This window comes from Gossypium hirsutum, chromosome D02 (assembly GCF_007990345.1).
Source record: "Gossypium hirsutum isolate 1008001.06 chromosome D02, Gossypium_hirsutum_v2.1, whole genome shotgun sequence".
Classification (NCBI taxonomy): domain Eukaryota; kingdom Viridiplantae; phylum Streptophyta; class Magnoliopsida; order Malvales; family Malvaceae; genus Gossypium; species Gossypium hirsutum.
In genome coordinates this window covers 37,917,591-37,934,603 of record NC_053438.1, presented here as the reverse complement: position 1 = coordinate 37,934,603, position 17,013 = coordinate 37,917,591, and the positions used below count along the sequence as shown (strand labels likewise).

General features: G+C 34.6%; 1 protein-coding gene across 2 annotated transcripts; it reads right to left on the bottom strand.

Annotated features, from left to right (window-relative positions):
• Positions 1-7,974: 7,974 nt before the first annotated feature.
• Positions 7,975-10,888, bottom strand: LOC107910293 (homeobox-leucine zipper protein ATHB-13). 2 transcript variants are annotated; one of them, XM_016838100.2, is made up of 4 exons: positions 10,156-10,888; positions 9,776-10,024; positions 9,292-9,668; positions 7,975-8,745 (listed from the first exon to the last, which is right to left on the bottom strand). In XM_016838100.2, exons 2-4 carry the CDS (start codon positions 9,900-9,902, stop codon positions 8,386-8,388), a joined length of 864 nt encoding a protein of 287 aa, XP_016693589.2. In that variant the 5' UTR covers positions 9,903-10,024; positions 10,156-10,888; the 3' UTR covers positions 7,975-8,385. The 2 variants fall into 2 exon arrangements, with proteins under 2 accessions (XP_016693589.2, XP_016693590.2); XM_016838101.2 differs by having other exon boundaries at positions 10,493-10,625.
• Positions 10,889-17,013: the final 6,125 nt, after the last annotated feature.

Genomic DNA, 17,013 nt, shown 5'->3' with positions numbered 1-17,013 from the left:
AAGGGCATTCTTTACATTCAGTACTTGCCACAAAGGCTTTCCTATCCAAATTTTTGCTACAAAGGCATCTTTTACATTCAGTACTCACCACAAATGGTTTTATGTCTAGAATTTTTCCACAAAGGCATCATTTATATTTAGCTCTCGCCACAAAGGCTTTCCTATCCAGAGTTTTTCCATAAAGGCATCCTTTAACTAGTGTATTGAATGATAGTGATTTGCCTAAAGTCATACTTAGTGAGGTTTCCCCCTCATCATTCTTGGACACACAGGGAACCATGTTAGGTAATAGCCTTCTTTAAACTTCCCCATATGATGCCAAAAGCCACCAGTTACGGTCTTATGCGATATGGTCTTCTTTTCATATAATTTCATAACCCAACAGTTATGATCTTAAACGATATGGTTCTTCAACACCATGGACATGGACTTGTTCTTTCAGAGATTCGTGTTTTTAGTCTTGATAGACCCCTTTGACGACTTCAAAGACAGACACAGACTCTTCATACTTAGACCCACCTTTCATGAACTCATCATATCTTGAATTACTCGTAATAAACACATTAACAAATTTCCATTATCTAGACACAAGCATCCTTTAACCTCAAGATTCATGTTTCATACTTTGACCACGAAAATTCATGTTATCTATACATGCAAGTTCATAAATCTTATGTTTCTCATCAGAATCATCACATCATACTTTACTAGTTTTATTTCACGATTTGGTTACCTAGAATAGAAGTTTCTAGAAGGCATGTTATGCATGAGTCAATTTAAGGACTCACCTGATGACCTAAAAGAGTAGCTTAGCCTTCAGGTCCATCATTCAGTAGGATGTTACAACCTTCTCTACCTTGTAGAATAGGAACATTTCGCTAGAACCTATATGGGTAACCATTATCATCATTTTAAACCCAAACATCTCTCAAAGCCATGTTTCTTCAATCATACTTATAGATCTATATTTCCTTGACAGGCAGAGTCACGAAATATACCTTGCAGTGAAGAAAATCATTAGAAATATCCAGGATTTTGAACTCAACTCAGAGCAATGTTTTTATCTCTTTTTAGCCCTAAATCCTTTTTATTTTTCAGAGGAAAAAAGGAAAGAATATAACATTTCATTAACCCAACTGGGGTGTCCTTTTAACTTAACCCTAGTCTCTATGGGAACTTGGTAAATGTCACATCAAGATTGAGTGGCCTTATAAAAATTTGTCACCTCTAAGAACTTACTCGCTTACTCCTTTAGCCTTTAGCCCTTCTAGTTCACGTTCGGTTAATTCCTAACCAGCTTTCCTAACAATTTAGCTGGCACAAGACCATAATGTTAACTTCCTATCATCTTAAATCTGATGGGCAAAATGAGGTGTTAAATAGGTGCCTCGAGGGATATTTGATATGAATGATAGGGGAGAGGCCCAATGATTGGCTGAGTGGTGGTACAACTCATCCTATCACTCAGCAATACCACTCACATGATATGAAGTTTTATATGTGCAGCCTCTACCCCAACATATGCCTTACTTAGTTAGGACATCTATAGTAGCCATCATGGACAGAAGCCTCCAACATCGTGAAGTAGCAAAAAAATTGATGAAGTTTCACTTAAAAGGGGCCCATGGTCGAATGAAGCAACAAACGATAAACACAGATCTGATAGGCAGTTTGAGAAAGTAGACTTGGTTTATTTGAAGTTACAAACTTATAGATAGCATTCGATAATGAGAGTAATGAATTAGAAGATTTCTCCCAAGTTTTTTGGCCCTTTCATGATAGAATCCTAGGCGGGCAATGTGGCTTACAGACTACAACTACCTCCAGGGTCTCGAGTGCATCCCACTTTTCATGTTTCTCAACTCAAGAGACATGTGAGAGTAGTTCAAGCTCACCCTACTTTACCTATAATGGATGCTTATGGTGATTGGGCTAGGGAATCGACCAAAATCATTGATAGAATAATGTTAAACAAGGCCATCATGTTGTGACTGAAGTATTAGTGGAGTGGGTAAATTCTTTTCCAAAAGATTCCAGCTAGGCGCCTCTATAGCAACTGAAGGAGAACTTTCCTCATAGTGATCCTTAAGGATAAGGATCATTTTGAGAAGGAGGTATTTGATACGGGTCAAATCTGAAATATGGAAACTTAAGAGAAAAAAGAGGGAAATGATGCGTTTTAGTTTGAATTAATGAAACGGTGAGCTACAAGCTTGGATGAAAACGGGGCATTTTTGATGTAACGCCTGCACCGTTAGTTTTAACAAAATTTAAACTGTTTTTATTTATTTTCTTTTCCTAATATATTTAGTTGTAAATTGGGTGGGAGGTTAAGCAATCGGTTATCACAATTTTCATCAAGTCTCTCCTCTCTTCTTTCTTATCCAATTTTATCTATTATTCTTCCTTTGTACCTCTCTTTTTTGGTTTTATCATTATCATATTTACAATTGAGGATATATGAATAATTGCGTTTTAGATTAATCTGATGAAAGCCCTAGGTACTGATGGTAAATTGGAGTTCTTCTATAAAAAAACTATTGGGATATTTAGACCTGTTGATGACATAGGCATGTTTGAGTTTCTGAACTCTAGTTTCTTTTAAAAGAGATGAATAAACTTTGGTTTCCCTAGTTACAAAAGATCATATACAAATCTCCTTATTGAGTCACGGACCCATTAGTTTGTGCAATGTCATTTACAAGATATGCTCAAGAGCGATGGCTAATAATAGGGTGGTTGGGAATTTCTTCTTCTAGTCACGAAATACATGGGTTCAAACGACACCGACGACAGTTAGTTCATCAATGTGTTAACACCATGCCGTATAATATTTTAATCAATTGTAGTCCTACGACGCCCTTTAGTCCAAAGAGGGGTTAGAGAGGCAAGGTGAATCCTTATCACCGTATCTCTTTCTTATGGGCCATAATATTTTGTCGCTTATGTTGATGCGAGTAGAATGAAAAGGTGGGATTGAAGTTATAAGAATCAGTATATAGTATCTGTCAATTTCACATTTATCATTTGCGGGTGATTTTTATCTTCTTTTTTTTTCAATGCTCCATTGCAACATTGCAAAAATATTAAACGAAACCTTAATTTCTATTGTAATATCTTGGGGATATATATTAATTGAAATAAATCATAATTATATCTACGTAAAGCAGGCAAAGAACAAAGAAAGCATTGAACTTTGGGCATATTGGAGGCATAGAGAGTGAAAGACCATGGAAGTATCTTGAATGCTAGATAGGGTTGCTAAAACAAGAAGAATCAATTCTATTAATAGACCATTGATCGTTTGCAAGCCAAAATTTGGGTGAAAATCTAAGTTGATCTACAAAGAGGAAGACTCACTTTAATTTAGTCTACCTTATCGTCTATTCCGCTCTATTCTATTTCTTCCGCCTAAGCTCCAAAAGTAATAACGAACCAGATGGAGAAAATATTTCAAGCCCTTTGGTGGGTCACTAAACTGAGGAGAGGAACTTGCATATGTGTGGATGGGATTGGATATGCAAACCGAACCATTTGGATGGTCTAGGCATACGAATAATGCAGTTGATGGTCAACGACGCTCTCTTATGCAACCAGGCATGGAAGTTTATCACGAAGGCATATTCATTCACATAATCAGTTCTTCTAATCAAATATTGTACAACTTAACATTTTTTTGAGGTCCGACCAAAGAGTTCTGACTCTTGGATGTGGAAGAATATTTTAAGGGGTAGAGATTTATATAAGTCATATCTTGATATAAAATTCAAGAGTGGAGCAGGTGGCAGTGTTAAATAATGGTATTGTTTACTACTAAGGGAATACGTACCAATTGCTAGGTATGCCGATGACAGCTGTGCAGGACACAAATCAACAAGCATGGGCTATAATGACAATGCAAAATCAATTGGGATCGCAATGGCAAGTTGAAATTAGTACACGATCTTTTTCAATTAGAGTTGGCCAAGATCAATATGTCTAGAAACTAGTTTCATTGGTCAGTTCAGTGTAAATGTGCATATTGGGATTTATTCTTGTCGACTACCGCAAGTGAGGTAATAGCGCAATAATATTTTAATTGGAAGAGGCTATGGGAATTAAAACTTCCTTTTAGAGTACTTATATTCTTATGGAGTCTCTGTAGTAATTTTCTATCCATAAGATCAGAACTTAGGAAACATCATATTATGTGTGAAGCCAAATGTTTGATGTGTGGTGTGCAGGAAGAAACGTTAGATCATCTATTAAGACATTGTCCAGTCGCTACGGCTGTTTGGTTTGGAACCAGTATTGGTATTCAAGTAGATTGTATTCAACAGTCCAATGTGGAAGAATGGGTAACTCAGTCGGTTGGATGAGAGAAATAGCTTAGTTAGCTGTGGTATGGGAGAAGTGTGCCTTAATTTTGCGGCAAATAAGGAAGCACAAGAATGAAGTATGTTTTAAAAATGAGTGTGCAAATCCATGTATTGTTATTCGAAGGGGGTTATTTTGAAAACTAAATTACTAAGGCTTTTAAAAAATGTATTGCAACCCAACCTTGAAGTGTGAATAGCATAGGCCTGTTGATATTAACTGCCACTAATAGAGTTTTGACAGTATCTAAAGCCTTACAAATGTGGCCAATGTTTATTGGTATAACTATTGTAGCGAACACAATATCTCGGGGTTTTGGAGCGATATTACCTCTAATAATGAGAAATACACTTATGACTTATAGTTTAAGTGTTGGAGGTTTTGAACAAGACAGAGAACAAAGTAGCAAAAAGTTTGATATAATTTAGTTGCACACAAACATGCAACATGGAATGAAAAATTGATTTTCATTACCATTAACAAAGCAATACATGATTTTTATAGACAATCATCTTACTAAACACAACACCACTAATCAACCTAGTAAATTGTGAAATATTAATTGTACAATATAATAAGCTAATCAAATAAGTCATTCAACTACCTAAACACATAAATCTATCACTAAGTTAGTTAATTTTTAACTAAACTAAATTACATTGCAACTATTGCAGCATGTACAATTGTTATAGCATGTATACAAGCTGTATGCACTCAACAAAACCATTATAGCAAACATGGTTGACCACTTTTCAACATTAAAGCATTTTGGTCTTTTAATATTAAGACATGTTTTGTCCAAACTAGAAGCTCTGACAATAAGTAGGGCTACTGTTATTACTAGGGATAAAAAATGAAAGAAAGCATTAAGTACTTCAAATTCAGTGCAGCGGAAATCGGATATTTCCCATCTTCTGAATGTAGAACAGATTTCGATGAAGAGAACACGTACGCTATAAAAGGAGATAGACAGATTAGCGCGCTCTATGGCAATGATTTGTGTTTCAGTTTCTTGACATTAGCTTTACTTATTTGTTTTTGTTGTGGTGTTGCGAATTGTAATTAAAGAAAAAACCCATTACAAACATTTAAAAAATGCTGTAAATAACTAATAATCACGGACATGCAGGCAGGGATTGGAGGAATCCTCGTCTTCTTACTTCTATTCTTAATCATAGCATTATTATTATTCCTAATAATTAATAAATCCTTCCTCAAATTAAAAGAATTAAAATCAGTATGCACGTGGCCAGGAAACAAGCTCTACTCAACTAGCATTACCCCTTAAATTCTTAATTATTCTTTATTTGTCACTAAACATATTTTAAAACCTCTAATCCATGTTGGCATTTTAAAACGATATTAACCAATTTCCAAGGTTTCCAGACATGTTGCCAAACGAAGATTATCTCAAATCTCTTCACATGATCCCATAAAAAATAAGAACAATATTTCAAATACACTAATTTAAAAGTAAACTAACAAACAATTTTCTTGCACATCTATTTGTGGTTATTGGCAAATTATAATCCCAGAATCTAAGTGTATTTGTATGATTTTCTGATCCATCTGTCTCCATATTTGTTTATGGAGTCCACCAAATGAAATTACATTGATTAAGCACTAGCTAATCAGCATTATAGGTTTTTCTTTATATGTTAATATATGTAATATAGGAAAGAATCCTATGCAAGCAAGGACCAAAACAAAATTGTTTTTTTTTTCTCACTTGTCTCCATTTCCAATATTTCACTTCAAACCCTAGTTGTACTTTTTCTTGTTTCCATGTGTTACACATTGTGGCCAACCCAAGTTAGATAAAAAATTATTCATTTAATACCACTGTACCACCGTGACATACAGATCATCCATCCTATTCGATTGCCACTAACTTACTAAAACGATGTCCATATCACAAACTGAAAGCAGTGAGTACAGTGACAAACTTGATGCTCTTATCCACATATGAATATGATGTTTCAATTCGGGCATAGACAGAAAAAAATAAGAAGCTTTGATGATGAATCAAAACGGTGAAAATAAGTTGTTTACAATTAATCCGCTACTAGGTTTCCTTGAATTTCAATTGCATATGATGATTAACGATAACAAATTATACTTACTGGGGCTCAGGTAAAATTATCACAAAATCTTTATATTATATTTTGGATTGCATTTTAATTTCTGTATTAAAAGAATAAGTAAATTAATCATGTATATTAGATGAGTGAGTAAAATAGTCCTTCCGTTCAAATTTCACAGTAGATGTTTGTTTTGGTGTTTATATATAAGGAATAATAATAAATATAACCCTCAACCTTTACATATTTATTCAATTTGACCCATACTCTTTTATTGGAAGTAAATTAGAAAATTTTAAAACTAATGAGGCTAAAGGGTAAAAAAAAGCCTTAATAACAAATTTAAAAAATAGATAAATTAAGCCCTTTAAAAATTATTTAAAAAACCATAAAATTTATAAATAAAATTTATAAAAATTTTAAAGTTATAAAATTATAAAAGTTTTATTAAAAATAACAATACAAACCCAATAAAAATGTTATAGCCATTGAATTTTATTGGTTGGTATTTTTATTTTTAATAACAAAATTATCATTTTTATGATTTTTAAAATATTTTTTTTAATTTTAAAAGGGTTTAATTCATTTTTTTAATTTTTTATGAAGGTCTTTTAGATCCTTTTAATCTTATTAGTTTCAAAATTTTCTAATTTATTTTCAATAAAAGAGTAGAGGTTAAATTAAATAAATGTGTAAAAATTGAAGGTTATATTTGTTATCATGTCTTATAATAAACACCAAAACAAATATTTAATGGTGTAATTTTAACAAATAGACTATTTTACTCATTTATTTAATATATAAAGATTAATTTATTTTTTTAAGGCTAGAATTGGAATCAACATTGCTGGTTTGGATCAACTGAGAAAAAGAAGTGATGTAATTGACAATAACTTAGCATCTGTCACTGAAAAGAAGGAATTGAAAGGAGTAGTAGTAGAAGAAGAAAGAAGGGAAAGGAAGGGGAGATGGAGATGGAGATGGAGATGGAGAAAAGGAGAATCATGAAAGTGGGGTAAAGGAGGAGGACTTTGTTGGATGCTAGGGAGTGGGCGACAGTAAGTGGGTCACATGAGTTCTATTATTATTTATTATTTATTATTTTGGTTGCTGCAGCAATCAAAGACTCAAAATAAAATAAAACAAATAAAAAGGTAAGAAAGAGTGTTGGCAGTGTTGTGTAGCGTCAAAAGCCAAAAGGTGGGCTACATTGGCTTTTGGATGCCATTCCCTTGTTTGTCAGCACAAGATTTGCCATTGCCTACGTCCCCTTCACGAGGATGACCATTTTCCAACTCTCCTTGTTTTCTTCTGCCATTCATCTATTTGTCATCTTCTTCCCTTGAAATGTGTGTTGGATACTCTCTTTCCTCATTTTTTTTTTACAAATAAAGGGGATAGAATACTTTATAATTAACTTCAAGTAGATTTTGTTCACCATTAGTACTAGATGATGAAATCAGCTAAAAACATATCATCACAAAAGACATGCATGATTGATTCCAAAGCAATAAACGAAAAAAAGAATAATAAAATATGGAACCAAGAGAGAATCCCCTTTTTTATTGTTTTCATGGCCCATGCTAGGCTAGCTAGAGCTGCATGCTGCTGCAAACCAACTAGTCATCACCAGCAAAATTACTAAGTTATTATTAACTTGGAAATTCGTCTCGCATTAATCTAACCTAGAAAACATCTCTCTCTCTAATAAGCCTAGCAAACCTGATATAAATATATATAACCCAAAACACACACTTTTATTCCTCCATAATTATCTTTTCAGCCCCTCCTGATGAAAAGTCTTAAACTGAATATAATTCAACTTTTATACACCACTCTGAAGGTACCAAAACATTCAATATTATGATTATATATAACCAGCAGTTTCCCTCTTTAGATCAAGAACGTTCCAAGTTTGACAGCATGGTCAATGAGTTCACACTATGAATCAATTGAAATGTGGTTGCTCAAGCCATGGCCAAAACCCAGTTTGATCTTCAATGGTGCAGAACATGTTGCTGAGGCTTTCTTCTTTAACCATTTGATCCATCTTTTGACATGGATGATGGTGATCAGGCCTTGACGATGAGGTTTGGAATAGTTGTGCAGCACCACCTGTTGGCCTAATGGATGTTGGGAAGAAGGTTCTGCTTGTTGGATGAGTAGATAAGGGGCTGTCAATTGCTGGTGTTCTTGAGATATCCAACTTTACATCTGAGCTGTTCTCACTTCTGTTACTGCAAGAGCCTTCAGTTTCTTTATTGAGGTTGATAGACTCAGTTGGTTCTCTGCTCTTCAGTGCCATTATCTGCATCCATTCAAAGACGAAGAAACTAATAATACTACTAAATAGCCAAATATTTCCCCAGCTGCCTACTGTGGATTTTAATTAAGAGGCTGAATTTATAATTTGATACTAGTCCTATGGTCTTTCAAAATAAAAGAATGAGACCATTTCCCAACCAAAGAAATTTATATATATATATATAAGTGAGAGAAGATATCCCAGGTTTATTGTAACTTGAAAGAAAGATCCCTATTTATTGCCATGAGCTTCAAAACCATGATTAATCAGCCCATCATAAAGTATAGTAAACATGTGACAAGAAAACAGGTTTTGTTCAGGAAAGTACTGGCAGAAATAAGGTTCTAAAAATCATGACACCCTAGAAAGTCAATAAAGCATGATCATAATAGATCATAGTCTTCAAACTCAATTATTCAACTGTATACTCGTTTGATGAAATAGAAACTTTAAAGCGTTTCTTAACATAAAGCAAGGACGACATGATAAAGAAAAAATAAAAACAGAAAGGTGAATGAAGACGTATGTATATTTAGTTAAGATTATTACCTCAGCATGCAGCTTTTGGTTCTGAGTTTGGAGTGCATCATTATCTGCTTTGATTGCTTCGTACTGTCTCTTAAGGAGATCATAGTCTTTTTCAAGCTGCTTGGTTTTCCATCTAGCTCTTCTGTTTTGAAACCAAATAGCAATCTGCCTTGGTTGCAAACCAAGAGCCCGAGCCAGCTGCATTTTTCTCTCAGGTTCAAGCTTATTACCCAACTCAAAGTTCTTCTCAAGAGTCTTAACCTGTTCCATGTTAAGTCTCCTCTTCTTTTCTCCTGCCTGTGAACCATCATCTGATAAATCATCCTCCCCATTTGCTTCTTCGCACACATCTATCCCTGAAAATGACATTGATCTCTTCCCAAGAAATGATGCCACACCTAAAAGGAAAAATCAAAATCTTCAATCATATATACTTTTCATATATAAACTGCTAAACCCTTATTTTTTTCTATTCAGTAGAGATAGATAGATATAAAAAAAATACCGTGGAAGTCTTGGGGCGGGCAAGAAGGAAGCATTTGATTGATAGAAGTTGAGGGTTGATGATCTTCTTCATGAGGAGATTGGAGCATGAAATTTGCTGGGAAAAAAGCCATCCCATTGCAAGACATGACCCAGCACAGCAGTCAGGGTCTTAATAAGCCTCTACTACTACTAACAAAACTCTATGTTCATCATCTGATGACTGTCATGCTGTTGTTCGAGGAAAGAAGGCTATGCAACAGATCCTCGGCTAGGATTGGACACAAAGTTTAATGTGAGAAAAGCAGAAGATAGATTTGATTATGAAATAATAAGGAAAATTGGAATTTATTGAATTGGAAGGTGATGCAGTGATTTGTTAAAAGGGGATAGCTTATATACCTTATCAACTACTTGCAAAAAAGCTATCTTTCTTGTATAATATATTTTCTGAGAGGGGAAAGAGAGATATGCATGAATGATGAATACAGTTCTGCTTCTCCTTATATCAGGATGGATTTATTTGATTAAGGAATATGTTTTTAAAAAAATAGGACTTTGCTTTTGCTATCGCAGAGGGAAAAGATGTCATTTAAAAAAAAAAAAACAGTAAACAAAATTTCGTAAGAAGTGGTTTAAAAAAAATAGCAACAAATTTTGAAACACGCATTTGCTTGTTTAGGACAAAAGTGAGAAAAGAAAAAGAAGGCATAGTTAGAAAATTAAATGGGAACTAAACCTGGTAATAGTAATGTGATGCCTCCGAAAACATTATCAAAGAGTGATTCCAATACCATCCTAACTCCAATTATTTGAGGTCATTTTCATTTTATTAGTCTTTTTTTCTCTACCACTTAAGAGACAATGGCGTATTCATGTTTTAATAATGTGAACTGGGTGACTTAGAAAGAGGAAAAATAATATAATATACATAAAATAGGCCTAACCAAATTTGATCTTGTTTTTGTTTAAACAAATTAATTAAGAAGAAAAGCAAAGTGTTCATATGGGTGAAAAAGAGTTTAGGGTTTCTTAGAAAGAGAAAATTGTGATATTTTATGGTGTAATGGGTGTGTGAAGAGAATAAGAGTTGCTTAAGAGAAAAGAGAAATGAGTTGGATCATTCATGGATGATTAGATATGTTTTGGGGTGTAAAGTGAAGGGGATTTACAATGAGAGAAAGAGAGAGAAGGAATCTAGGGAATGGGTCCAAAAGGGGGGGCAGGGCAGGGACTACCACCTAACCACCAACAGGTATCGTGCATTAGACCTCTTTCCCATCCATTATCCTTTTATCAGTTTCAGTCCTCTGTATTTGAATGCGTATCCATTTCAAACTTCTTTAATTTTTAAGTTTATTTCTTTCTTTTTTCCATCATCTTTTGTAAAAAAAAATGTAAGATTGAAAAGCCGAAACAAAAACTCCTGTTTTAAGGACCCAAGAAGAGCTGGTCTGTTTTGTCTTTGAGCCCCATCTGTCCATCTCTATCTCAATCAATGCTTTCCTTTCTTGCCTCATGCACTCACTCGTTTCATGTCCTATCCTCGTCTTCCCTTTCTTAACTTCACTAATATCACTCCACCTTCTCACTTAATAATTGATACATGATCTCAAAAGAAAAAAAAACCCAGAGTTTGAATTCGGTCTATGAACTTCCTAAACAAAATCAGGATATCTGATTAAACATGGATGCTTCCATTATCATATGGATTAAGGGTGCCAGTCGGTCTTATTACGCCCCTCATCCAACTTTCACCATTCGATATATGGCTATAACCTAACCAACAACGGTACCTCTATCACTTCAAAAATCTCTTTACTGTTGCTACCCATGTCTTGTTTGATATATATGTATATTTTTAACCTTATTGAGCTGTGGACTTCGTTTGAAGTGTAGCCAAGTTTCCTTTTTTTCTAATTCTTATGTTTTCTGAATTTATAATTTTTTTTCGCTTGGCTTCGATTTATGGCTCCTACCACAATCATGACGATTCAGCTCTTCTCTCTCTTACACCATTGTTTGCAAATGAATAAAATAAAGAAAATTCATTGGATGCGTAATTCTAAACTTTTCTTCTTTTATAAAAAATTCCGAACTAATTAAGGGACATAAAGTTGAAAGATTATATTGAATTTGTTAGGATGAAGATGTTTTGCATCTGATGAAATTACATATGATGTTGACTAATGATTTGTGAGAATAAAAAAGAGAGAATAACCTTTATGCTATATATATATATTACTCAAAAATGGAGAGATAAATTTATGACATGACATATTTACATTATAAAATGCATTCACGTTAAAAAAATATAGTCAAAAAAGCCTTGTTCTGGTAACAAACATAGATAAAAAATCAGAAGACACCTTCACAATGAATTTCTTAATTGTTCAAAGGCCAAGAGAACCCACAAAATCTTTTAGCTTTTACCTCTTCTAAATAGTAACACAAAACACAAAATCTATCAAGAGAAATACAGCATTAATGTTGAGTAGCTGAGACCCTTGTTCATGATCAATTACAGGAAGATATAATAAAGACATAGTAATTGATAACATGCAAAAGAACAGTACAAAATTACCTCCTGCCATGCACAATATTAAAATATCACCATAATATTTCTATTCAGAAGGTGAAAGTTAATGAATTTACTGATTAACATTTCACCATTCTTTTTATTGTTTTTCGGTTTAAAGTTTAACTTCTTGAATAAATTGTTTTGTGAAAGCAAGGAAAGAAAAATGGACAGGTAGGACCCAAGAAAAGAATTTAAGTATACAGAATATGGCCCCCAAATGAGGTAAAAATTTAGCCACATATAAACGCATAACTGCCACACAATTCGTAGAGGATGCAACAGCCTGCCAAAATTCCGTCTAGTCTTCCATTTCTTGATTTCGAAGGTTTAATATTGAGGATTTGATCTTGACGTTTAGGGTTAAAAAGAACTCCCACCGTGTCTCGCTGCTTCTTGACTTTTTATTATTATTATAACAAATTCTACTTTATTAACTGCGTGTTCATCTTTCATAAAATTGGTTTAGGTTGGAATTATTGAAGTGTTGTCTACTATAAAAATTGTTTAGGTTCAAACTATTGAAATGTTGTCTTCTGTAATGCATGTTCGCAGTTATTTGCTCCTCTCAATGATGCGCGAGTTGTACCAAAAAAATTGAAAAGTTTTTTTTTTTTATAGCAAAAGGTAATGAAGGACATTCATTCATTCATATATAACTAGAAACATTATTAATCACAATAACTAGAAACATCATTAATCACAATACAATGAATAGAGGACGGCTAATCTAGCCAAAACATAGAAAATATCCTTACACTCTAAGCCCATACGACTAGGATAATCTGTAACATTATTACCCGAACGAGCAACATAAGAAAATAAACCAATGAGTCAAATAAAACATCCAAGTTTTTGACCTCTAACAACAAATGACCCAAAATAAACAAGTCAAGAATATCATAATGAAGTTTATTAACCACCGAGACAACACCACTCTCAAGCATGGCATGATGAAAGCCCATCGAATGTGCCAAACACAACCCACCTATAATTACACGAGCCTCTTCCCAAATAGGTTGCATGCACTCAACCACCCTTTGCGCACATCCACTATGCATAAAACCATTTGAGTCCCGAATCACCACTCGAATGCCCGTGCGTCTAGTCACTTGCGTCAACATTAACCTTGAAGACCCTTGGATGGGTGAAGGCCATCAAACCTAATGCATCCTTAGTGATAGCCTGGGAGCATGATTTTAAGTTATGGATAGGAAATGCTTCATTCAAACCCCTCGCCAGAGCTAATATGATAATGAGGTGTCGTGGTACGTCCTTTAATGATCACATTGTTACTAACATTCCATAAATTTCAAAGTAGCACCAAAATGTTTGTAAAGGCAGCTTTGTCAAGCAACCAAATAGCCATTTCCGATCAATCTATACAACTAACTGCACATGCATTCAACAGAGCATTATGTAAACCGACTAAAACAAGGGTGTCACGTGATACTTAGCAGTCCTTTAAGGCGTGAAGGATGGTTTTAGTTGGGAACCCATATTTTTTATAGCTATGTCAAACCCTATTTTGGCGAACTAGATTAGTTCGAGAGACTACACCGGCGAAGACGCCTAAGTTGAGAGACTTAGACCGAATAAGGTTGGTAACTTCGTGGCGGAGTACTACGAAGAACTTCGTCAGTGCTGCGGAGTACCAGTCCAAGTGATAACGAAAGTGTAAGTAATTGAGTACTTCGTCAATAAGCCATTGACCTTATTAGGCAGACTTTCCCATTAATAAGATCGTCACTCGTGTTTTGGTGTCGTTACTTAGGTAAGTATAATGGCTTGTAAGATATGTTTAAGTCACCTAACATCCTAGTGGAGGCAACGTGTCAATAATTAAGACAATCATAGAACCTCGTAGGATGTGAGCAATTAGTGGAAGCATGCGAGAATGAGTAATGATTAGAGATAATCTTGATGGGATTTGGACGTGCGATATCTATAAATAGGATAACTTAATAGTGGAGAGAAGATTTTTTATTCATCTTCTCCACTAGATTTTGTTATCATTGAAAGAACCATGAGAGTTCTTCCTTACCAAAAAGGGTGTTATTTGTAAAAGCTTAAGAGAACTTTCGTGCTAATTTTTTGCTAGTAAATTCTTAAACCTTCCTTTAAACTTTACCAGATAGATAGAAATTGACTTAAGGAAGGATTGGTAGGATTTCTTTGAATACTAGATAGGAAGGAAACTTCTGTCCAGAAATTGTTTGCATATTTATTGAATCTTGTTGTATCATAAGTTTTTAGTCATTTTTTATGATTAAAGAAGTTGTTTTATTGTTTTAGATAAAAAAAAAACGAGAGAAGGTCCCAATAACAAAGGGAAAGAATCAGTAGAGTAGAAAAAAATCTAAGTAAAATATTCTATTGAGTTCCTCTGTACCTTGTGTCTGGTATTTGTGTTAATACATTTACTCCTAAGTATTGTACAACTAGGTAAGTGGCTTTGTCATTTGTTTTTGATGGTCATGTTTGATAAATCTCATTCAAAGAGTCAGTGCAGGCATGGTTAAATGCGGTTAAACAGACCTGGGAAACCTGTTATATACACAGTATGAGTACTTCTGCCTTAGTGCACAAGCTTTGTATCTAGATGGGTGTAGGAAGGTATTGGAAGGATGTTGTATATAATGATAAAGAGGATACAAAATAACACGATTTGCCTTCGGTATGACACTTGTTGCAAACCGTGATTGGTGAAAACCCGGTCTCGCAGGGGAACACCTATGTGTTTGCACAATGAGGGGAGTTAGGAGGTTACAAAGGTGATGTTGTTATATAGCTCAGATGAGTGGTTATGAAAATACAGGAAAATTTTGTTCTTAGGGAATTGAGGATCTGAAGCTAGCACAAGGAAAGGAGTACGTGAGAAAGGGGTGCATGTGGTAGTGCATGTTGTATGAAAACCTAAACAATAAGTTTGTCAGTCATAAATGGTAATCCACACAAGTAGCGTATTCGTGGAGCAGATGTGCCCGTGATTGTCATAAATGAGTTAGAAACTAGGGTCATTTGCCAATAGTTTGAGTTTGTTTACGATATCATCTGCCAGTCGATCTACAAACCAGAGTAATGTATCCACCAATTAAGGTGAACTAGTCTGATCTTTTTTTCATGTCTGATAGTAATTATGGTGGGATTGTTCTTCTCAGGAACTCGGTAAGTTCTTACAAACTTATCCAATTCCTTTTTCCTTTCAAGTTTTTAGATTAAGCATGGTGATCGAAGAGATATAACCAAATTTGCGACAATTAGTGTGCCTTCCTATTTTCGGGGTTAACATGTATTTGTTGGGGGTGTTAGGCCAACTGTTAGAAACCACCATCTTGAAATTTTTAATCTGTATTGAATGTTATTTTGAACACGTCAAATATTGCATGGAAAATTTAACGACATAATGTTATTTATGACTCATTGAAGTTAATTTAAACAACCGCCAAAGATTAATTGTGTATCTTTAAATCTTTAAATGTGGCGGGTTGTTATTTTAAAATCATGCTTTCTATTAAAAGTGGTCTTAAACTAAGGGAATATCGCTCTAGTAAAAAACGGGTATCTGCCAAAATAGATAATGGTTTTTTCTTTATAGAGGTATGTTCTAATCGGGTTAACCCATGTCCCTCCATACTTGAATCATACGGTCAGATCTGACGTGAGGTGTCACAAGTTTAGTTGGTATCAAAGCTTCGATTTAGCAGATTTTCAGAACCCAGTGTCAGTTGGAAACCCCGCAATATATGTTACCTAAATTTGGTTGGATTTTCCATAGTTGCACTAATTAAATTTGTGGGCATTGTAGCAAAGAAAGAATAATCTTTGTCAATGCTAGAAAAGACGAAGGTGATGAAATAAAAAGTAATGCAGAATGTTTCTCAATTCTAGAGAAGATGAAGGTGATGAAATACAAAGTAATGCAGAATATTTGTCAATGCTAGAGAAGACGAAGGTGATGAAATACAAAGTAATGCTCTTCCACATGTGAGCAGCCTTGCCTATTCGGTGAGCAAAGGAGTATTAGGAACTGAGGGTCGAAATGCCTTAATGGAAATCATGGGGTTTGTTATAGGCCAATGGTTTGACCGTTACATGGGAGTTGCCCCAACCTAATCTTATAGATGCCATGAAGAATCTATATGACAAGAATAGACGGTGAGGATAGTCAAGGTTGCACAGCTAGTGTACCATGCACCTCTAGCTTTAACTGTAGCAGTGTCTAGAAGGGACCTAGTGGAGACTATCTCTAAAATGGGTGTTATATAGTTTATAAGAAATAAAGAGGATGATCTAATTATAGTAGAAAATTGGCTTTCTCAAGTTTGTCGGGTAGTTAAGGAGCTGCAGTGTTCCCCAGTTGAGAGTTTATGATGCACCACCTCTCTATTAGAGGATGAGACGGTGTTCTCTGGCAGTGGACCATAGTATCTAGCATGGCCTCAAGAGATCTGGTGAATTAGGACTTTTTCCTAAAGAAGTTCAAGGAAAATTTCGTCAACAGACACTTTTTTGAACAAATGAAGAACTTTTTGGAACTCAAACTGGGGAGAATGACAGTGCTTGAGTATGAGAAAGAGATTATCCAGCTAAGCAAGCTAAGGATTTGGTGCCAGATGAGGAAGGTTTGTGCATAAGGTTTGAAGGAGGATCGAATAAGGAATTGAGGGTACTACTGTCTG

Bases quoted from the DNA above. Each gene is read 5' to 3' on its own strand.
- LOC107910293 (XM_016838100.2), bottom strand. From the start codon at position 9,902: ATGTCTTGCAATGGGATGGCTTTTTTCCCAGCAAATTTCATGCTCCAA. The intron at 9,669-9,775 runs GTATTTTTTTTA...TTTTCCTTTTAG, and splicing joins CCCGCCCCAAGACTTCCACG to GTGTGGCATCATTTCTTGGG. The intron at 8,746-9,291 runs GTAATAATCTTA...GAATGGATGCAG, and splicing joins ACCAAAAGCTGCATGCTGAG to ATAATGGCACTGAAGAGCAG.